The sequence below is a fragment of the Pavona decussata genome, unplaced genomic scaffold (assembly GCF_977016875.1).
Source record: "Pavona decussata unplaced genomic scaffold, jaPavDecu1.1 SCAFFOLD_55, whole genome shotgun sequence".
Lineage (NCBI taxonomy): Eukaryota > Metazoa > Cnidaria > Anthozoa > Scleractinia > Agariciidae > Pavona > Pavona decussata.
In genome coordinates, this window is record NW_028145477.1 from 4668 (window position 1) to 28586 (window position 23919).

The 23919-nt window shown below is 39.8% G+C and overlaps 1 protein-coding gene and 2 pseudogenes across 2 annotated transcripts in view; all 3 read right to left on the reverse strand.

The window, feature by feature from the left end:
- Positions 1 to 4312: 4312 nt before the first annotated feature.
- LOC146480094 (retroviral-like aspartic protease 1) lies at positions 4313 to 4810 on the reverse strand. Its single transcript, XM_085110060.1, has one exon. The coding sequence runs from the start codon at positions 4808 to 4810 to the stop codon at positions 4313 to 4315; it is 498 nt and encodes a 165-aa protein (XP_084966186.1).
- Positions 4811 to 4871: 61 nt separating this feature from the next.
- LOC146480095 (uncharacterized) overlaps positions 4872 to 23919 on the reverse strand; it is a 129110-nt pseudogene continuing 110062 nt past the window's right edge. The window contains exons 6-8 of the transcript XR_014864786.1: positions 23158 to 23511; positions 6340 to 6723; positions 4872 to 6073 (exon numbers count right to left, since the gene is read on the reverse strand). The product of XR_014864786.1 is annotated as an uncharacterized LOC146480095 (transcript). The remainder of the gene's footprint in view (positions 6074 to 6339; positions 6724 to 23157; positions 23512 to 23919) is intronic.
- Positions 21815 to 22926, reverse strand: LOC146480096 (uncharacterized; annotated as a pseudogene).

The window sequence follows — 23919 nt, forward strand, 5'->3', positions numbered from 1 at the left end:
CTTCTGTCATTAGTGCTACGCGTCGCAGCGTTCACTGCGCTTTTTGAATATTGTAACGCCATATTTTAATCACAGGTTACGAGAAACTCAACCGAGCACATGGTTCTTACAACTCTGGTCACGTGACTAGTTTACAATAGTTACTTAAGGGGGATACCCTCCGGGTATAACCTAACGCTACACTACTCCCCCCTTTATGAGCACCGTCCCAGTGCTGGTCCACTATGCAAATCACTTCCAAGTGCCAGTAAGAAATCTGAAAACAACTTGAATTTCATGTAACAGACTGAGAGCCTCTAACGACCTTTCATTAACATAAGAAATGTCCACAGTTCTCGGGAATAACAGCATTAAAAAAACGTATAAACTTGTCTAATTACCAAGACTGTTCCATAATGCCAACAACATTTCAAGTCCACCGTTCCTATGAACAGTTCCTTAGTGTCTAGCAGTCCTTGAGCATTTAATGTTAACGTCACCGGAGCAATCCGCTCAACCAGCCACCCAAGTCCCGTACCAACTTGGTGGCTTTCGCTGCCTTGAAGGTCTCCTGTGAGCACTGGAATCTGTCTCGGGTACGACTTGCACAGTCAACTCTTTTGTTTCATTGTCAACATCCTCTGGGTCATCCGCACCAGAAGTAGACAACTCCTCGTGAGGTTCAGGTGTCCTCACATCATCAGGCTGGTCACTGTTATCAACCCCAATGCTATCAGCATTCTGAGTTCTCGGGTTAGCGTCATCCTCTTCTCCTCCCACCGTCGACTCTGTTTCAACAAGCTCAACTCCCTCTCTCTCTCAATACTCCCTCTCTCACAATACCCTCTCTCTCAATACTTTTAAAGTTTTACTAAAGCCACATCTTTTTAAATTAGCTTTTTATTAGTTCTTTTATTAACTCATATTTTAATTTCATTGTTTTTCCGGAGATTGTAAATTATTATTGTTGTTATTATTTAGATTAGCCATTCATTACTTTATGTTAAGATTTTGTAATGCGCATTCGATCATATCTTTATAGCATGTTAGACTGCGCAATATAAGAAATAAACATTATTATCATTATTATTATTATTATCTCATTAACCGGAGCTTACTGTTCACCTTCGACAAAAACTAGAGAATTCACATCTGGTACCTCTCTCCCCTTCTCTCTCGGATTCAATAACTGTGTTTGCCTTTTTGGAATCCATCTCTCAAGTGGCGGTCCCAGATAAGGCTTTAAACGGTCTGCATGAATGACCTTTGGCTTGGCCCTCGCGCTCTTCTGTATGTGGTATACTACACAGCGCTGATATGACCACATAAGGGCCATCCCAAGGACAGTCAAGTTTGGCATTTCACCCGTTCTTTCTCCGAACATTGTGCATCTAAACGGAATCACCAACAGTGAATGGTTTACCAGCAAGCCGTTTGTCGTAGTTCCTCTTCTGACGTATGGCTGCCTTGTTCAAATGCTGTCTAGCCAAATCATGCGCAGTGGCCAATCTCTTTTGAACAGCTTGGGCATAGTCTGTCTGGAGTGTTAGTGCATCAGGGGGTGCCTCGGTAGAGACATCCAAGGGAACTTCCACTTCTCTACCCAACATTAAGAGATTGGGCGAAGCCCCTGTTGAACAGCACCTCGATAGGCTATCATGCATGCTGGAAGCTAAAGATCCCAGTCCTTTTGGTCCTCCTTAATCTTTCCACGCAGCATTTCAATGATGGTCTTGTTGAAACGTTCCACCTGTCCATCGGATTGGGGATGGAGTGGAGTACTGTGAGTCTTCTCGATGTCTAACAGTTTGCAAACTTCAGCGAACACGTTGGATTCAAAGTTAGTTCCTTGGTCGCTATGAAGTTGACGGGGTACACCAAAACGACAAATGAACTCGCTCATCAGCTTCTCAGCAACAGTAGTGGCCTCTTGATTTGGTATTGGGTAGCTCTCTGTCAATTTTGCGAAATAATCACTGACCACCAGTGTAAACTTGTTCTTCCTTGGGGTTTCTGGCAGTGGGCCAAGAATGTCAATTGCAATTCGTTCCATGGGAGCTCCCGCCACGTACTGTTTTAAAGGTGCACGGCGTTTCTTTCCCCACAATTTCTTTGACCCACAAACATGGCAACAGGCGACCAATCTGTGAACTGACGATGTAAGTCCTGGCCAATAATAACGGGACTGAAGAGCGCATAAGGTCTTCCGTACACCACGACGGCTTGCAATCGTGTGACTATGGTGAGTTTCAAAGGCAGTCTGTCGGAGACTGTTGGGGAGAAGAATCTGGTCAATTGACTGATTTCCTACGTCATTTTCCCATTTGCGACAAAGTACACCGTTTCTAAAATGAAGACGGTCCCACTGTGACCACAAGGTATTTACAGCACAACTCTGAGGTGACAGAACGGTTTTCTTTCACTGGCTTTCTTCCATCCAATAATGATCTTGAGATCAGAATTTATTTCCTTTTGTTCCCTCAAGAAGGCGGAAGTCCACATTGGTTCTAACTTCACCGTGGCACAGAGATCACCAACAGGACTTTCACTGCTCGCAGGTTGCTCATTGTCCTGATTAGGGACTTGCATCTCAGTCTGGATACCAACATCAACAAACGACACTTGTTTCTGAGATTTCCAACCCTTACACCACTTACAACAGTCATCACACGGTCGACGGGAAAGTGCATCTGCATTCTGGTGTCGTTGTCCTGGACAATACTGGATCTCAAAGTCGAAAGTACTTAAGAATTCTATGCAACGCGCTAGCTGTCCTTCTGGATCTTTTGCCTTAAGGACGGAGCGCAAAGGTGCATGATCAGTTCGAATGCAGAATCTTGCACCTTGCAGGTAATGCCGGTGTTGCTTAACAAACTCAAGAATGGCCAGAAGCTCACGCCGAGTCACGCAATAGTTCCTTTCGGACTTGTTCCTTTCGGACAATGTTCGACTTGCAAACGCAATAGGTTTCTCCACCCCGTCCTAAAGTCGTAATAAGATAGCACCAACTCCATGGTCTGATGCATCGGTGTCTAGCACAAACTTCCCCTCTCTGGTCGGATAGGCCAGGACTCTACCGGACGTAAATAAACCCCTCAGGCTGTCGAAAGCCAGCTGACATTGCTTTGTCCAAAAAAATTCTGTCTTTGCCTCTGTTAGCTTGTACAGTGGCTGAGCTATGGTTAAAAAATCAGGGATGAAACGGTGGTAATAAGAGGCAAGTCCAAGGAAGCTTTTGACCTCCGTGCTGTTTTCTGGAATGGGCCATGTGCGAACTTGTTCTACCTTGTCAGGATCTTCAGTAATGCCTTCTTCTGTGACAACATGACCAAGATACGAAACGCACTTCTGGAAGAGAAAACACTTCTTCGGCTTAAGCTTTAGTCCTGCACAGGTAAGTCGCTCAAACACCTGTTTCAGCCGCTCTAACTCTTCCTCAAATGTGCGTCCTATGACAATCACGTCATCAAGGTAAATCAAGCAGATTTTCCAATGAAGACCCTTCAAGACAAGCTCCATCAACCTTTCAAATGTACTTGGTGCATTGCAGAGACCAAATGGCATCACATGCCATTCATACAAGCCGCTTGGAGTTACAAATGCTGCCTTTTCCTGGGTAGATGTATCCATTGTCAATTGCCAGTAACCACAGGCAAGATCCAAAGTGGAAAACCATCTTGAGCCACTTAGAGCAGCGAGTGAATTGCAACACGTGGCAAAGGGAAGGCATCCTTCACTGTTGCTGCATTCAACTGGCGGTAATCTACACACAACCTCTGACTACAATCCTTTTTAGTCACCAGCACAACTGGAGAGGACCAAGGACTTAATGATTGTTTTACCCTCTCCTGCTGCAAGAGATCCGTTACTTGTCGTTCGATTTCATCACGTTTCCATGGAGAGGTGTGTCGAGGTTACTGTCGGATTGGGGGGCACACTTGTTGGTAATTGAACAGTAATTCCTGCAGTCTCTCAGTCTCACTGTCAGTCAAACACTCGGTGCTCCTTCCAAGAAGTTCTTATAGGGGCTCTGGTAGAGTCCTTACAAATGTTCCTTGTGATACATGCTGACTTATTACTCGAGCTTGGTCCACATCACGCTCATCGTTCTCTTCATAAAGCTTCAGTGAAGTGACATCAACAACTGGCGTAGCTAGAGGAACCACAGTCTCGGCAGCCAAGTTTCAAACTTCGTCAGAAACATTGAAAACACGCAAAGGAACCACTCTGTCCTCTTTAACATTCACCAGAGTCCTTGCAACATAAAGGCCCTTATGTTGCAAATTAGAGTTGAGACAAGGCTCCAACAATCGCATGCCTAACTGAGAGGCCTTTAAGTACAACGCTTGTGTACAGTAAGTGGGACAATCACCTCAGTATTAGGTTCAATAATTGTTGATCGTCGCACCACACATCTGGAGCTTAAAGGCTGGTTCTTGAAATCAGAACAATCGAACACTTCTCCATTAATCGACACTTGGTTTTTCACAATGTCAAAATGAGAATCAGCTTGTGACAAAAAGTCTATACCCAGAATGCCCTCATCCTCAATCTCAGCCACAACCACATGCATTTGAAACTCCTTAGTACCCAGGCTCACTACAACATGTCCCACACCATGCGTTTTTGCTTGCTGGCCATCAGCAAGGGCAATTGCAGGGTTAGCTAAACTCAAACTGAACTTGACACTAGCAAGTAAGGAATCATAAATCTTAAACGACAAAATTGAAAAAGCAGCACCAGTGTCTATCAACCACAAAACACGAGTTCCTCCAATAAAGCCTGGCAAATAAAGGCCTCTTAAGTTGTTGTTAACTTGTGAAATGTCCATGGGCGTATAAGGACAAATCATTTCCTGCTTTGACAATGACTGTGGAAGAGCATTGTTTACATCAAATCTTGTTGCCGGGGCTAACATTACCCTCATTTGTGGCATCCCCCTGGCCCGTGGGCGACATCCTGCTGGCGTTTCCTGAACCCAGATCAGCTTGTTTCAGAGACTTGTATTTTGGGCAGTTACGACAGTAATGGCCAGACTCGTTGCAATACCAGCATCGACTGGAATAACGTGAAGCAGGTAGGCGTTGTTGGCTTCCAGGTGTGTTCAGAGACATTGACTGAGTGAGCTGCTGTATGTTCTAAACAAACTGATGGAGAGCGACTTGCTGAGTCTCCTGACGTTGTTGTTGCATTTGAATACCATTACGCAACATTTCCAACTGAGCTTTAAATAAATCAGGCTCCCTGACAGCTTCATCCACAGAGCGAACCTTCACCGAGCCTCTTCGCCAATCTCCATCCAAGAGACGAAATGCCTCAAGTTCACTAGCCAGTGACAAGGCTTCGTCCATGCTGCATGGTTTATCTCTGCGTAGTAGCAGCCGATCGTCTTCATCTTTGATAGCATCAATAAAATGCTGGACGGTAAATCTTTCTTGAGAGTCAGGAGATAAATTCTGATATGCCAGACTGGACATACAGCGTATATCTGCAGCAAGAACTTGAACACTTTCATGTTCCTGTTGTCTACGGTTGTGTAGACGCGCCTGATGAAACTCGCGTTGTTTTTCGACACCGAATCGAAGCTCCAGTTTGTCAACAATCTTCGCGTAATTTCGACAATCGCTATGAGACATGCCATTTACCACCTTTTGAGCTTCGCTGCGAACGCTTGCGGCCGGGAATACCGCAGCTTCATCTTTGCTCCAGCCATTAACAACAGAACAACGCTCAAAGTGTTTCAAATAATCTCGTAGCGACTGAGTACCATCATAATCCGTAGGACTTTTAACAGGCTTGGTAAACTTTCGGCGAGGTGTAAACAAATCAGCTGAAGAATTGTCCAGTTGGTTCTTCGATGCGAATGCTTTGGCAGAGTGAATTTGGCGACGTGGACTTTCAAAAGTTACTGATAAATCCAGGGATGAATCATTTGCTGATTTAAACGGGTTTCCCGGTTTGAAAGAGTTAGTTGGCGTGGAACAACTCATCCTTTGGAATCCCGAATCCGCCTTTGAGCTTTCCGCCATTGCAAACAACACACAAGCAAAAATTCGAAACAGAACCACGCAACGTTGAAATTCGGTCGCACAAACTACCAAAACTTTTCCATTGACCACAGGTTTCTGTTAAGTTCGTTTTTTTCCACCGCTGCCACCAATGTAACGCCAAATTTTAATCACAGGTTACGAGAAACTCAACCGAGCATATGGTTCTAGCAACTCTGGTCACGTGACTAGCTTACAATAGTTACTAAGGGGGGATACCCTCCGGGTATAACCTAACGCTACAATATTTACGATTGCTACTGCCAACACTTGTAGAACGTACAAGTAAGACTGATTTATTGTTATCACTTACCGGTTGAAACAGTGTCAGAGTTCACTTGAACGTAATTTGCTTTAAATCCCTGGAACCTTTTGGTATAACCACCATCAGAGACAAACACTACCTCCAGGCTCTCACGGAAGGAATGAATTGGTATATTTGTCATGTTTACATTTCCACACATTTTCCCACTAGAGGTACCGTTGGAATAGGAACCATTGTTAATTTCAAGATAATCACACGTGCAAGAGACTCCACATTGTTGTATCTGCAAGTATTCGATGGTCAAGACAACCCGTCGGCCTTTTGTTGCTGCAATTCTCCATCTACATGCCTGGTTGCCTGGGTAACGTCTCGGGTAGAAAGGACTGGTGATGACTCCTGTTGTCTCATTCAGGATTATCGACCTTGGACACACTGCAGAACAATACAAATGAGACTGAGTTTGTATAAAAAGTTAGAGACTGCTGTGATAGCTCCACCTTTTGTGACGCAATAATAATATCTAATTCTCAAGAGCGCCCGACTTCATTATTGGAAATAAAGCAAATAATTAAAAACTGGATTGTTGGATGATGCATTGCAGGAATTTGATTGGATTAATGGTCATGGTATATGAGCCATTATACCATGCCCGAGAAATAGAGACTCTTAAATTGCCTTCTGGTAGTTCTCGCAAAGCGAAATCAGCAAGATCTAGCAATATTCCTTGACGGGTTTTAATAAATTAATTATTCCACTCACGCTTGTTGGATATGAAATAGCGTTAGCCAACTCGGCGCTACCTCAGTGGAATGTTTGTAATATATTTTTTAGTAATATACCCTTAGGTTACTCCATTTAAAATTCAGTAAAGTATGCTTTAAATTTTTTTTGTTAAGATAATCAACCAATCTTAAACGTTATTACCAAATTGGACAATGTTAAGAACAGTACCGAAAAAAGTACTGATTAATAGCATTGATGTCAGTGCTAAGAAGTATAAGTTGAAGACGTATGAAACAGTACAAAAGATCAGATGAAGCGATTTCTGTAAACACTGTAAATTTCAGTACAACTTGTGGATAACTTCAGGTAATTTTTTTGGCATTTTTATTAAAAACAGTCAGCTCTAACTTTAAACGATGACCTTTTTAAGAGCGCCTGTCTGTAAAAATCAGACAAATTCTAAATTTCGCGGCAAGGGTGGAAAATTCGATTTCTTTCATATTTTAATGTCAGATAGGCTAGGATATAACTGAAATCACTGTATAGTTTTTCGGGTGAAATATCCTTTTATTTCAAAGAAAAATGGAAATAACGAAAATCTGTTAAAATCGTCATTTGAGGCGCTAAAATATTACACGGGTTTGAGAGCCTCGCGTGCGAAAACAAATCATTCTACCGCTTTTAAAACACTCAAATCTTTTTTTACAATCTTTGAATATCTGTTGAAATGATTTTGGGAAATATTGTGTCGTTCTGTTTATGCGAAATAATTTAATTTCGAAGGGATACAATTCACTGCACTAAAAGCACTTCGTGAATAAAATTAATTTTCACCATGTGCGAAACCTTCAAATCGATTAAGCTTCTGGTGGTTGAATGTTAGAAGGATGGTCTATAGATTCCTGTAAAAATTTCTTTGGGCAAATGATTAAGAGCGACGCGAGAGCTTTTCAAAGTCCGTAAAAAATGCAAATATTTGACCCTCAGCGGTAAACTTTGAAGTTGCGGGTCAGACATAAATTTTAGTCCGTGTACATGTCTTGATCCATATTAGGTTAAAATAAGCACATAGCACATTTCAAAATGTTCTAACCTTATAATATGCTGTAAAAGACAGGTCCAAAGGCCATTTTAGCACGATTCTCTGGTCGCTCGTCCCATAAGTTTGAGCCGGCTGTTTGTACTGAAACGTCCGATGTACACCACGCAAACTGGTCCAATACAAATCTTTGATCAACTTTCGGCACATTTCATCAAGACTGCGTCTTCTTCGACGGCCAAGTCATTTGTGAAGTATTGCTTGGTTTACAGTAGCTTACAGTGCAAGAAAATATCATATCTGATCGCTGCTCGAATGACAAAAAATGTCGGCGCTTTCAGTCTATCTTGCATTGCAGGCAGCCGTTTGTTCGTCACGCAATACAAAGTCTTGGACATTTTAGGGGGGTGGAGGAGGGTGAAAATGCGAAATGCTTGATAACTGAACATGAACATACTCTAGGCAGGAACAACAGCAACAACAATTAAGATAGTGATACCTTTAGTTACGTTCTTTATCCGTAGCTAAAATCCAGATAATCTATTGACTGGCGAATTCATTTGCGCGCGCAGGCTGGGTTGTTGGGAGCGTTACCGTGGAGAGGGGGGAGGATAAGATTTCACTAAACAGTATCAGTATTTACTGATGAAGATCACTGCATATCCGTTAGCTCGTTCTTTCCACCTTTAAATACAATAGATCCTGGCATGAAACCAAAAATATCCCTCATTGCAGGCATCTTTTCGTTATACTATCTATGTCATAGGCATTTTAAGGGAGTGGGCAACGGCTAAAATGATTGAAAGCTGCACTCGGTACTAGTCCTGGTACTAGTACATACTCTAACTTTGAAACACAAGACTGCAAAATTAAAAAAAAAAAAAAAAAAAAACGATTTATTTAAAGAATTTCGTCTTTCCTTGCTTGCTTTATCTTTGGTGAGCCACAATATGCCCTGGTTGCAGGCCATCACTATTCTTAGATATAACGGCTTTTTGGGCCCTTATTTTTCTTACTCTTATTACTTATGCTAGTCCGTTTACCCAAACTTGAAAACAAATATCTCAACTAAACAGATTGCGCAAGTCCATAACAGCTTGAAAGTGGTAGGTTAATCGACTGGACATAACTCTGATTGCTGCAGGTAAGTGTGCTGTCCTTGACCGGTGGATAGGACTAGTAACAGGTTATGGGGGTCTGTCTAAAGCTTCGGCCTCAAATTTGATACACTATCCTCTACTCCATTTATCTCATATTCAAAACAAGTAAGCACCCTACTCCCTCTCCTCCTATCGCTCAAAAAAAAAATGTTCCGATCCTTCAATTGATAAATAATACCGGTGCTTATGTGGTGCTAGCGTGAGGTGGGGCTTCTGACAGGCCAGGAGGGGTGCTCTCGAGACGGATGATGTTGTGGCCCACGCGCGTTACGTAACACCATACTTTCCTTCAGGTAGCATCCAGACACGTTTGGGGGCTTGTACCGCGTAGTCTTAGTGTTGAACAACAACCCTCCATTTTCAGTGTAATAAACTTGACTTCAAAAAAATTCACTTGCGGCCCCCTCTAAGTGTACAAACGGCGCCAAGTAACTAGCACGACAAGGGTTTGTTTACTTAGTAACGTTTTAGCGATTTTTCTCACGCCGAATGGCCATAGCCATAGCCATAGCCATAAATTCGACTGAACTTTTTTAGCGATTTTATTTTTAAATTTAGGAAGAACTTCAAATTAAATATTGTTTAATTTAGACATCATAAATTTGATAGTATTTGAAAAACAACACCCCTAAGGAAGTAACACGCAGATGAATGACCACCCAAAGCCACAGGCCTACCAGACTTACGGAAGAATGAAAAAAATGGATGATAGGACTCCACTAACTCAGGAAAACAAACGAGAGGCAATATTTTTCGTAGGTGTGAGTTCTTTCATAGCTATGTATCAGCCATTTATACTTGAAATGCACTATTTGGGGTCATCCGCGTGAAAAAAAAAAAACACCTTTCTCTTCGGTTCTTTGGTTTGATACTAGGATCTATTGTTTAAAAAAAATTGAAAGACTAGCTAATTCATATTTTTGTAAAATATAACCTTGGACATAGGCTCCTGCCTTGGATATACCTCTTTAAGCAATCAAGCATTTTCGCATTTTCACCCTCCTCCACCCCCCTAAAATGTCTAAGACTGTATTGCGTGACGAACAAACGGCTGCCTGCAATGCAAGATAAAAAGACTGAAAGCGCCGACATTTTTTGTCATTCTCAGATATGATATTTTCCGGTGAGGGTAAAAGGAGGAAAGAGTTTGCGGAATGGAATGTGGAAAGACGTGCGGAATGGCATAATTATGCAAAATAAGAATTGCGGAATGACATAATTATGCGAGATACGATTTATGCATAATGACTCACAGAAATACATTAAACTGAAAAAGCGCGCCTTTTTTTGGGCGCCAATTTGCAAATACAGCCTTTTTGTAACCATTCAACCGAAGAATGCATCACAAAAACCCAAACGATGGTATCTTCGAATTCAAACTTTTTTCCTTCGATTCTCATCGCATATATAGCCGTTGATGCAACATAGCAGCTCGTGGACTTTTATCGTTCGCGAGTGAACACAAGATTTGTAATACATTTGCATTAAAGAGGTTTGTTTATTTACGTAACCTGGTTTCCATTTCCACACGAGTCGTCCGCCAATTTACGGGAGATGTATACAACTCAATCGAAGGCTGGTTAAACTTGACATGTTTCAAGCTTTCACAGCGCCTCGCAGGAAAAAGACGTGAGTAAAGAACCGCCTCTGTTTATTTTTGAAACGATTTATGTCACTTGTCGAGAATTTATCTGGTTATGACGAATGTGTTGTGGTTCGGTCATGCTCATTTCCGTTGTTTTACGTTTTATATTAATCAATTTATCATACACAGCCAAACACACACACACGCAAATAAATAAATAAATAAATAAATAAAAACGAAAATAAAAATTTAACCGCAATCTATACCGCAGAACTCTTTCCCCGTATTTTGACGTGTAGATTTCGGTTTTTTATTTTCGAAGGAAGGATCTTGATGAAACAAATAAAATTTTCAACTCCAATATTTTATAAGAAACTATATCTAAGCAATTCGGGAAAGATTTCCGCAAAGCCCCATACATTATTTATCTATGCACAACTGTCACACTAACCCACTTCCAAAAACGACGAGCGTGAAAACAGAGTGTGTGCCAAATGTATAGATAATTATGCATGGGGCTGTGCAGATATCTTGACGCAACTCGTACTAAAAATACTGTAAGAGACTAATGTCACTTGAAGCCTCGGTAATTAATACCATACCGTAATTCTTATCTACTTTCTTTTCTTTTTCCTTTTTTTTTATTTTAAAAAATCGATATAAGCTTGTGTTGTACTGGTTATCCCATACCATGAAATCCCGGTTTTAAGTCCCCCTCCCCTGCTAATAAATCGCCTCGATTTTTGGGCCATCTATTTGTAAACGAAAATTTTATTCCGTGATAAACTCCTACCACTCTTCCACCTATAGTCCCATCTTTGATCTTTATATAAACACGTAACACCCCTTTCCCCCTTGCCCCTAAAAAAGCCGTTGACATTTCCTTTTTACGTATCCCCACCCGTAACCGGAATTTTACGGTATTATGGTCTGTGCCTCATTACAAGAGCCTGTGAAGTTTTCCTAGACTCAACCTATTGTTGACTTTTTTGGTTTTCCTTGTTTTATCTGATTGGTGAGTATCACAGGTCTCGCAGAGGTAAACCCATAAATGATTGGATTGCTCAGTAGCTCAACAACAGTAACTCAAGTAGCTCTACAAACATGTATTCTACCCACACTTACACCCCAGGGGAGGGGGGGGGGGGGGGACTCTTACATAAAACTGAAGGGACAAGCCGTCAAAAATGTTGAACAGAATGTTCTAAATTGTACCAGACTCTCTTGGCATAGGTGTGGCCCCAATGTAGTTTCCTTAAGGGTTACCAAAACAAAATATTGAAATAATCAAGCAGTTTCCTCATTGCACAGAACAGAAAAGCTTTCCTTTGAGGTTTTGAAAGGAGAGATTCAGATTTCCACCGCAATGGTACAAAACTGCACATTTTCAACCCCTGTCAGGGACAAGCATTTTTACATCGCCCTAAAATTGACCTCCCATTTCCCCTTGGGGTGTAGAGCAATAATAACTAACTGTTCACATGGAGTTAACGTTTGGCAACAACAACAACAAGCAAGAGAGGATCAAAAGTATGAATTCTCCATACATGTTCCGATACATACCCAGCTGTTCACTATTTATGACTTTTTTTTAGGTCAACCATACAACCAGAGTTTTTTTGTTTTTTGTTTACGTACACATAATTTTTTAAAAATTAATTTTTATGATTCTTGATGACTGACCTAAAAATAAACCAAGGGGAATCGTCATCATTCCAATAAGTCATGTAAGACCATTAGAGGATTAAGCCCACACATATACTTGATCCTCTCTTATGACAACCAAAACTATATCCACCATAACTTTAGCTGGTAATTCTAGTTGTCATAGCAGTTTCCATGTCCACATATATAACGCTTGTAACATGAAAACTCTACAAATAGTATCTTCATTTAACATAAAGTTTGAAGATACTTAAGCATAATATAAACAAGGCTGTTTTCACGCAAAAAAATGAGTTGTTCATGACATAATTAGGGACCGATCGTTTATTACGTCCTAGGGGGTTAAACGAGCTCTTTTTGGGGGATGTGGGGGGGGGGGGGGTAATTTTGTACCTTGTACGAAAAGTGAGGGGGGTAAAATCGACTAGATACTTCTCCATATCGCTACTATTCTTCAGAGCGGCAAAGCTCTTGCACATAATAGGTTGAGTAATGACATAGACAGGCAAACCGTGTATTTCATCAAGCAGTTTATCTCTGAAGGCTTGTTTCTCTGGGCAAAAAAATTGAACAAAAGACGAATAGAGATGGTAGGCTTCTTCAAAATCTATATAATTATCCACATCCTTGATCCACATCCATACATCAAATGCTCCTGTACTGCTCTCAAACCCCGAGCTGCTTTGACCTTCTGTGTACCTTCTTTTGAGGACCGTGAAGAATAGACTCCAGCAATAACAAAACATCATTCTAAGGTACGTTCCCTTACTTGAATTTTGCCTAACTTCTGATTGTTTCTCTTGCCAGTTCAGATTCAGAGAGCTAGCGACTTCCGCATGTAACCAAGCGTTGTCACCAGGGGCCCGTTTCTCGAAAGACCCGGTAACTTACCGGGCCCGATAAGTAATTTTGGTGACAAATGTTTCTTAACAGAAGTCAATTTTTGTCAGCTTTGAAAACTAAATTTTAAAATCATGTTATTCTATGAAAACATTGGCCAAGTACCATGTCTGTAATTGTTCTGTAATCGGCGAAAAACGGGCCCAGTAAGTTACCGGGCTTTCGAGAAACAGGCCCCAGGAATTTCTCAACAATTCAACCGTCAGGCCAACCTTAGGGGGGGGGGGGGGGGGTAGAATTTTCAAACTGTCATCGCAGTGGGGGGTAAAACTTTTGTTTGAAAGATTTTTTGGGGGGTAAAGTTTTCATACACTCGATTTTTTAGAAAACCACTGCATAAACAATGTTTGGGGTAACACGTTTTATACTTTGAAAATAAAATACAATGTGACTGGATTGTTCAGCCATTGTGATGGATGATAGTTGTTACAGTGGTGAAGAAGCTTTCTCTATCTTAGGAATATTTTGGGATGTTATCAGCATGATTTATTTGCAAGTTCTTCTAACTGTAAAGTATACACGCTGAAGGTGATTCCATCACTTATAAGTCAGAGGGACATGCACTATTCATGGTTAAAAATGGGCATGGGTGTTATTTCAACACGTTGCAACAGTTATTGCAGTTCCCCTCCCCCTACCCCTCTTCTCCAAAGTGGACTGAATTTCATGTTTCCTCTCTAAAACCGAGATTTTACGGTTTTGGATAACCAGTACAATACAAGTAAGTAGGCTTCAAGTGACATTAGTCTCTTACAGTATTTTTAGTACGAGTTGCGTCAAGATATCTGCACAGCCCCATGCATAATTATCTATACATTTGGCACACACTCTGTTCTCACGCTCGTCGTGTTAGTGTGACAGTTGTGCATGGATAAATAATGTATGGGGCTGTGCAGAAATCTTTCCCGAATTGCTTAGATATAGTTTCTTATAAAATATTGGAGTTGAAAATTTTATTTGTTTCATCAAGATCCTTCCTTCGAAAATAAAAAACCGAAATCTACACGTCAAAATACGGGGAAAGAGTTCTGCGGTATAGATTGCGGTTAAATTTTTATTTTCGTTTTTATTTATTTATTTATTTATTTATTTGCGCGTGTGTGTGTTTGGCTGTGTATGATAAATTGATTAATATAAAACGTAAAACAACGGATATGAGCATGACCGAACCACAACACATTATTAGTCGAAATATTAGCCACTAATAAATCTGCCCTTTGCCGTAGTGCCAGCCTTGCATTCAGTTTTGTATTTTCACAACACATTCGTCATAACCAGATAAATCCTCGACAAGAGACATAAATCGTTTCAAAAATAAACAGAGGCGGTTCTTTACTCACGTCTTTTTTCCTGCGAGGCGCTGTGAAAGCTTGAAACATGTCAAGTTTAACCAGCCTTCGATTGAGTTGTATACATCTCCCGTAATGGCGGACGACTCGTGTGGAAATGGAAACCAGGTTACGTAAATAAACAAACCTCTTTAATGCAAATGTATTACAAATCTTGTGTTCACTCGCGAACGATAAAAGTCCACGAGCTGCTATGTTGCATCAACGGCTATATATGCGATGAGAATCGAAGGAAAAAAGTTTGAATTCGAAGATACCATCGTTTGGGTTTTTGTGATGCATTCTTCGGTTGAATGGTTACAAAAAGGCTGTATTTGCAAATTGGCGCCCAAAAAAAGGCGCGCTTTTTCAGTTTAATGTATTTCTGTGAGTCATTATGCATAAATCGTATCTCGCATAATTATGTCATTCCGCAATTCTTATTTTGCATAATTATGCCATTCCGCACGTCTTTCCACATTCCATTCCGCAAACTCTTTCCGCCTTTTACCCTCACCGGATATTTTCTTGCACTGTAAGCTACTGTAAACCAAGCAATACTTCACAAATGACTTGGCCGTCGAAGAAGACGCAGTCTTGATGAAATGTGCCGAAAGTTGATCAAAGATTTGTATTGGACCAGTTTGCGTGGTGTACATCGGACGTTTCAGTACAAACAGCCGGCTCAAACTTATGGGACGAGCGACCAGAGAATCGTGCTAAAATGGCCTTTGGACCTGTCTTTTACAGCATATTATAAGGTTAGAACATTTTGAAATGTGCTATGTGCTTATTTTAACCTAATATGGATCAAGACATGTACACGGACTAAAATTTATGTCTGACCCGCAACTTCAAAGTTTACCGCTGAGGGTCAAATATTTGCATTTTTTACGGACTTTGAAAAGCTCTCGCGTCGCTCTTAATCATTTGCCCAAAGAAATTTTTACAGGAATCTATAGACCATCCTTCTAACATTCAACCTCCAGAAGCTTAATCGATTTGAAGGTTTCGCACATGGTGAAAATTAATTTTATTCACGAAGTACTTTTACTGCAGTGAATTGTATCCCTTCGAAATTAAATTATTTTGCATAAACAGAACGACGCAATATTTCCCAAAATCATTTCAACAGATATTTAAAGATTGTAAAAAAAGATTTGAGTGTTTTAAAAGCGGTAGAATGATTTGTTTTCGCACGCGAGGCTCTCAAACCCGTGTAATATTTTAGCGCCTCAAATGACGATTTTAACGGATTTTCGTTATTTGCATTTTTCTTTGAAATAAAAGGATATTTCACCGAAAAAACTATACAGTGATTTCAGTTATATCCTAGCCTATCTGACATTAAAATATGAAAGAAATCGAATTTTCCACCCTTGCCACGATATGTTTGATTTTTACGGACAGCCGCTCTTAAACATTGAGCAAACATGATCAAATGTCCTGCCTTTCGAAACAATTAATTGGCGTGTTTCTTTAGTATTCAATTAATTTTTAACTGTTATAACTTTCACCTTTTATCATACTAGTGCTTTTCTATTGGTTTTGGTCATGTGTTGTTCAATCTTAAGTTTTTGTCCAAAACTTCAAGGTGGTGATCCAAGATGGCCACCATATGGAAATGGTCATGTATTCTCACATCAGTTGATGCTCTCACTTCTAATTGCAAACTTCAAAGGAAATATTTCGGCCACATTTTATTGTCATAGCTCCAATACTCTCTAAGTTATAGAAGTAAGGAGAAACCGCGTTATCAACCGAGATACCTGCTATAAGAGAGACCAGCAAACTCCGTAAGTGAACTTACCTGAGTCATAAATGATGGCCGTGTAGGATGCATTAAATCCCGAGTACTGACCACTGAGAGAGATAAATATCAGTTGACTGGAATTCCTCAGAGAATATACTGGAGGAGGATTGTCACGAAAGAGATGGAATACATGATATCCATCATCAGACCAAACATTTGTGATCGTGAGACGTGATCCGTTTCTCGATGGGTAACCTAACGTAAAGTTATGAAAGCTGAGTTTGATGATGTAGCCACTGGGAACTGTGATATTCCAGGTACATCTGATGTAGTTAGGGAAGTAGTTCGGAAAATTTGGACTTGAAAAGGATCCACTTGATTCAGTAAGGACTTCACCAGAAGAGCAAGCTGTGGAGAGAATTATGGTGAGCTGTCGAGTTGTACACGCTGTAATAATATCGAAGTAATAATTTTTGTGATAAGTGGTCAGTATATCAGGACTATTTTCGGATACGAAAAAATCAACAAATTCGTACCAGTAAAAGTGCCAATGAGTTAGACTTTTTAAACTATACTCCATCAAAAGTGTTGGGTCCAATGAAACATTAAAAGACAGTTGCTCGTGTGTCGAGCGTTGGATGTGTATTGAACAAGTAGAGAGAAGATAAATTATCATCTAAAGCTGTATATACAATGTTAGAAATGATAAAATGCTCTCAATAGTTTAAAAAATGTACTGCTGGCACGTGGGGTGATCAAGAAACCAGCCGTACACAATCCAAAAATAATTCATGCACGTGATGCGTGCCTTTAAGTCCACATTCGCGTCTAGAACACATTTTTATGTAAGATTCAACTCCTTCTCAGGCCTTAATGAATTTTTCTTGCCCTCAATTCCTCAGAGCTTAGGCCCATTTGCAAATACTCCCGAAGAGTTTTCATGCCCGGGAAGTGTTTTATATCCGCTTCAGTTTTTTCGATTTCCATCAAAACAAAATATCACTTTATTCAACTACTTTGTTATTCCTTTCTGTCAATCTTTTCGCCTTCGATAAAGAACGGTCATGCTGTGGCGCTGAATCGCCGAAACAGAAACTGTAATTGATTTAGCAACAGAGACTTCGTATCAACTCAAGTTCAGAGAGTTTTGTTTCTTTCACTCTTCGAAGAACAACGACGTATTGTAAAGCGGAATCAGTCGAAATGAGGTTCACGGTAACATTTTTTGGTGTTATAAATTCATGGGGTTTCAATAATCCCAAATTTACGCGCGTTTGACATCCCAAATCAGCATCTTTCAACATGCAGTCCTATAATCTTTGACTACTGCACGTAATTAAAGTAGGTATCGCATTTTCGTAGTACGATTTAATACGTCTCGGTTATTTTAATTTCGAGGTATACAAGTAGAAAACCTTGCTCTGACTTACCTGTGATTATGGCACTGCGGTTTACTTGAACGTACGTTGCCTTAAATCCAGGGTACCTCTTCGTATAACTACCATCAGAAAGAAACAGCACCTTCAAGCTCTCGCGATACGATTGAAATATGAGAGGCCAGTGACAATAATAATAATATTGAAAATAGTTGTAATAGGAATGACGATAACAGAAATAATAATGATAATAATAATCGTCATTATAATAATAATAATAATAATCATAATTTGAATAATAACTGTTGTCATAGTAATGACAGTGTCTTCTTCCACTTATTTGATATAAACCATCAAAACTCGAGCCATTTTGAATTTCCAGATAATCGCACGTGCAGGACAGTCCACACAGGTTAATCTTCAGGTATTCGATGATCAACACCACGTTGTTTCCTTCACTTGCTGTGATTTGCCAACTGCATCTCTGGTTGCCTGGGTAATTTCTGGGGTAGAAAGGACTGGTGATGACTCCTGATGTCTCATTCAGGATTGCCAACTTCGGACACACTGCAAAACAACAAACAGGTCATCTCGATTTTGCTGTAAAAGGTACAGTTTTTACAATACCGAATCTTTGACCTGTTGAACGTAAAATTCAGTCTCGAGTTCATTATTGTAAAGTCTTTTATATGGCTTGCCAGCTTCTCACTTGAATAAGGTTCAGCGCGTTTTAAATGCCGCAGCAAGACTAGTTTGCCGCACGTCACGCTACTGTCGTATAACGCCGTTGATGTACGAGCTGCACTGGCTACCGGTTAGGCAGCACATTAGTTTTAAGATTCAACTATTTGTTTTTAAGGCCATCCATGGAATCGCGCCAACGTATTTAGAGAACTTGCGTCAATTAAAAAGACCAGGAAATTTTAATTTAAGATCCTCCTCGGATAGCTTGTTGTTTGCAACGCCAACTTATAGAAGTAGGGTTACATTAGGAAACATATCATTCCAGGTCGCAGCTCCAGGTGGCATTCCAGGTCCAGCTTCGGCACTTTGGAATGTATTACCGCGTGAGATTCGTTCTATTACAGATCTATGGACTTTTTTAAAAGTGCCATCTGAGAACGCACCTCTTTAAGGAAGCTTTTATTGATTGAACTTTTAATTTTTATTACGATGATTACTAGTACCTTAACATGCATTGTATATTTCGATTTTTATTATGGTGTATTTTTAATAATTATTATTTAGATACTATGTATTTGATTATTATAGATAGAAATCATGTAATGCGCACTTGATCATTCTATGGAAAGTGCGCAATATAAGAATTAAAGTTATTATTATTATTATTATTATTATTATTATTATTATTATTATAGCAAAACAAAATAAATTTCTCTCTTTTGTAATATACTTTTAAGTGAGAAATTTCAACATGACATGAATTTCTTGTGTATCCCCTTGAGTCACTTTTGGCATGATCTACTTTTTCGTCAAAAAACAAACCATACTTTGACTAAATGAGGATTGATGAAATTTGCTTGGTGTTTTCGATAAAGATAAGGCTTTATCAAAAAGAAACTTTAGATAATTTACCTCAAGAATTGTTTACGAAAGCTACCTTGGAAAATATTTTCCATTTTTGTCGAGAAAATCCATGCAGGAAAAATAAAAGACAGGTGTTTGTATGATATTGGTCCCCTCTTAGAATTCACAATTTGGTATTAAACGATTTGTATAGTTAAAAACTACAGTATATTATAAAGTATAACCAAAGTACGCATCACAGAAGAAAACTCACTGCGTTGGTTGTGAAGGGTGAGGAGTGAAGTTGGTGTACTGCTAGAAAGTGATATGTTGTGGTGTACCCGTGGAAATCACTCAACTATAAAATAAAATTTCTTGAATTCCCCTGGGCACGTGTAACCTTAATTAACAAGCTAGGCAACTAGGAAAATTATGCTAGGTAAATCGTGTTTACCTAGAATCGTGTAATTAAGGCTATTATCACGAATCCTTTAATTAATCGGTTACAGTTTTTCTATTAAAAATTCAACTTTGTACTTTACGATTTGAAACTGAAGAAGAGAGAAGAGCTGTCGAAATATATCTTTAAAAATCAACGTTTTTATCGTTTTAAGCTTTTAACTTTACATTTTACTACATATCCTATGCTAAAGTTTCAGACCACTATAGTCAAACCCCAAGCTTACTTTCACACTTAAAATGTCAAAGTCCACACCACGCACGGCGTTAAATAGATATGAAACTTATATCAGGAATTACCTTTCTCCAGGGATAGATTTTGGAGTAATTATCAGAGTTTATCATATCATCTCAATGTTATGTGGAAATTAAGACTGGCATATGTAGTATTCTTTAAACTTTGCAAGGAAGCCTCCGTAACATATTGAAAAAAATTGTAATATATTTCAAAGTGAAACCATTTAAAACTTAGTAGAGTACCCTTTAACGACCTTTTTTATTTTTTTTTCAAGAAAATTAGTCGACATCAAGCGTAACTTCCGCCTAATACTATGTCAACAGCAGCACCGAAAACGTACTGATCAATAGTTGTCATGTCAGTGCTCAGAACGTAGGGTTGTCTAAAAAGTATAAAACAGCTGCGTATACATATTTTAGTGTATACAGGATCACGTGAAGCGATTTTAGTAAATACTGTAGATATCAGGACAACTTGTGAATAATTGAGTTGATTTTCTTAGCCATTTTATGAAGACCAACCAGCTTCGACTTGTAGGGCTATAGAAAATACGCAGGTCGAGTAAATTAAATTACATTTTTCTCGAATAAGGTCAAATTATACTCACAGTGGACTAATGTTGCGTCTTTTGGCATTGTTTCTACAACTACATTTCGTAGACAAACAGTCTTTTCAGTCTTTCGCGAAAGTATTTCCAATGTCTTGGTACAAAGCGTAATTCTCAAAGCCAAGGCGCGGCGGTTACGCCCTAGATATTATCCCCCAAAAATGACCGGGTGGCAAACGGTTTAACCGTTACTAGGAGATTTAAGCTGCTGGCCAATCACTGGGTCGAAAATACAATAGTCTAACTTAGGCATTGTTTTCAAATTCGTCTGCAGCTGCCGCTGCAGACGCAGCGACAACTCCTTCCACCCTTTGCTACTTGCAAAATGTGACAAAAAGATGACTCTACCCAGAGGGAAGGAGTCAAAAACAACTTAATGTTATTTTTCATTCACGAGGACGATTGTTTCGTCTGATTTCCAAACGCCGAGAAGTGGGTTGAAAAAAGGAGTCACAGCCGAGTTATTTTCTTTAACCAACTTCGAGGCTTTTGGAAATTGAATGAAACACTCTTTCGAACCATTAATAATTCTTGGAGAAATTCAAATCTAAAGTTCACTAAATTTTATGATAATTAAGATCACATTCAACAAACCTCCCTCATGGTAGTGATTTTCTTTGAGTTGGAGAATAAGAAATAATAATGCCCCTTTTAAATTAATGTTTTATACCAAAATTTCTATACCTACCATTGGGATTAACGTGGTTTTACAAAATCCACGAAAAATTCCGAGCGTCCTGGTCATGTGACCGATGACGTCACCATGGTAACAATGTTATGGTAGGTACTTCACATAAACATCTATATACATGCAAATTTATGTTGCAACGCGCTTTAAACTCAAGAAGATATGCCTCTCGACTTAGACCCCGAGATTTTCGGTTTTTGTGTCTTTTGTGTACAGCCCCCTTAATTTTAAGATGCAAGACCGTAAATGGCCATTGCTATATACCTCACACAAATTTATTTTTTGACTACGCTGTATTATTTTGGAATTGATAGGTGTACTTCCTCGCAATGAGTTCAAACGGGTTTCTGGCATTGGTAACGTGACTAATGATGTCATCCCACAATCTTGATATGAGGAATATTTTCTGGTAAGTGTTATACCATTTCCATGTTGTGTGGCAGCCTCCTTGGCTCGAATTTGACAAAGGTATTTTTCAGGTGCAAAGGATTCTGGGATTCTGGGATTCTGATTTTGTGGTCGCATGGTCTATTACTTTGAAACATTCAGCAGAGCAGGAATGGCGGCAAGCCTCGGATTGTTGAAGGTGTTGAAAGATATGTGAGGTCCTGTCCCTGTTGACGTGTTCGCGAATGCGTGTCGAGAGGTGTCGGCTGGTTTCGCCGACATAGCAAGAATTACAGCTTGCACAGGTAAACTTGTAGACAACATTCGAACGAAGCTCAACAGGCACAGGGTCCTTTACACTAAACATGTTACTGATCTTGAGGGGAGAAAAGGCTAGCTTAACATCAAGATCGTTACAATAACGTCAAAGTAGTTTGCGAAATCTGTTTTGTGCTGAAATAGAGAAGGGCCCAACATAAGGTAATTTGAAAAATCGTGTAGAAATGGAGGGAGGACTAGCAGGTATGTTCGGAAGGGTCTGAGGTTTAGTAATGTACTGCCTGATGACCCTTTCAACGATATGACTGGGGAATAGGTTCTTACGTAAAATTACTAACAATTTCTTGATATCCTCATGAAAGACTACCCACGTGTTGTTGATCTTGTATGTTCTGTCGACTAGGGTCCTGCTTAAGCCAAGTTTGTAAGAGAATGGGGTGAAACTAAAATAATTAGTTAGTAGACCGGTGAAAGTTTTCTTGCGATAGACCCTGATGATAGGAAATAGAGGTTGACTGTTATCAATCAGAACATCCAGAAAGCGGATTTTTTTATCCATCTCTTTTTCCATGGTGAAACGTATGTTTCAAATAGACAAAAAGTATCGTCAACATAGCGTCCGTAAAATAAAATACTGGAGGCCATATAGTTTTCCAACCAAATCCTTTCATGGTGAACCATGAAGAGATAACCCAACACCGGGGCAAGGGGAGAGCCCATTGCCACCCCATCAATTTGATCAAAAAACGAACCCTTAAACTAGAAATGTGTTTGAGCAGTGGCAAAATTAAAAAGGTTTCTGAGTTCAGTTGTAGTAAGCTGGAGATCAGGATTGCCCTTGGAGACGTAGTCAACCGCCAGGTTGACACACTCCTCCAGGGGTATGTTAGTAAACAAGCTCTCGACATCAAAAGAAACCATGAACTTTCCCGATTTGCAAAATCTCAAAAGGAAAATCTTTGGACCTCTTATGAGCCCTACAAGTTGTATTTACAGACACACATTTTACATTTTTATAGCGTCAATACTCATTCATTCATTGGGGAAGGTAGAAACCTACTCCACCTCCTCCCCCTCCTCAGCCAGCTCTAAATAAGGTTAACGGACATGCCTGCCGTGACAGAGACCAGCAAACTCCGTAAGTAAACCTACCTGAGTCATTAGTGATGGCCGTGTAGGATGCATTAAATCCCGAGTACTGACCACTGAGAGACATAAAGTTCACTTGAATGGAATTGCCCACAGAGTACACCGGAGGAGGAAGGTAATCACCAAACAAATGGAATGGCTGATATCTATCATCAGAAGCAACATTTGTGATTGTAAGACGTGATCTGCTTCTCGACGGGTGACCTAATTTAAAGTTACGGAAGCTGAGTTTGATTATGTAGCCACTGGGAACTGTGATATGCCAGGTACATGTGATGTAGCTAGAGAAGTTGTTTGGAAAATTTGGGCTTGAAAAGGATCCTCTTGATCCGGTCAGGACTTCTCCAGAGGAGCAAGCTGTGGAAGAAATTAACCTCATCAGCAATTAGTTGTACACTCTTTAGTAACCTCTCTTGCGATAAATTTAAGTCAGGCAATACATCAGCGCTATTTTCGGATACGAAGTGAGTTAGGCCTTAAGGTATCAGCTATCCTTTAGGACCGTCTGCGTGCGGATCGCTGCCATATTTGAGGTTTCAACGTTTTGGAATAGATATGCTTGAGAGCTTTCTTCAAAAAAAAAAAAAAAATCAGAAGAAAATATTATTTCTGTCCAAAGATATTACAGGGTCCAGAGGAGTTCAATTCGATCATATAAAACACGCTAATCCGTTCGTTTTACATTGCGTTACGATTGCGTTACACAAAATATTTACTGCCGGCCAAATTACTGTGGGCTCGGAAGTTTGCTTAGCTAGAATAACA

What these genes read in the sequence shown, in the direction of transcription:
- LOC146480094 (XM_085110060.1), bottom strand. Translation starts at nt 4,810, where the DNA reads ATGGACATTTCACAAGTTAACAACAACTTAAGAGGCCTTTATTTGCCA.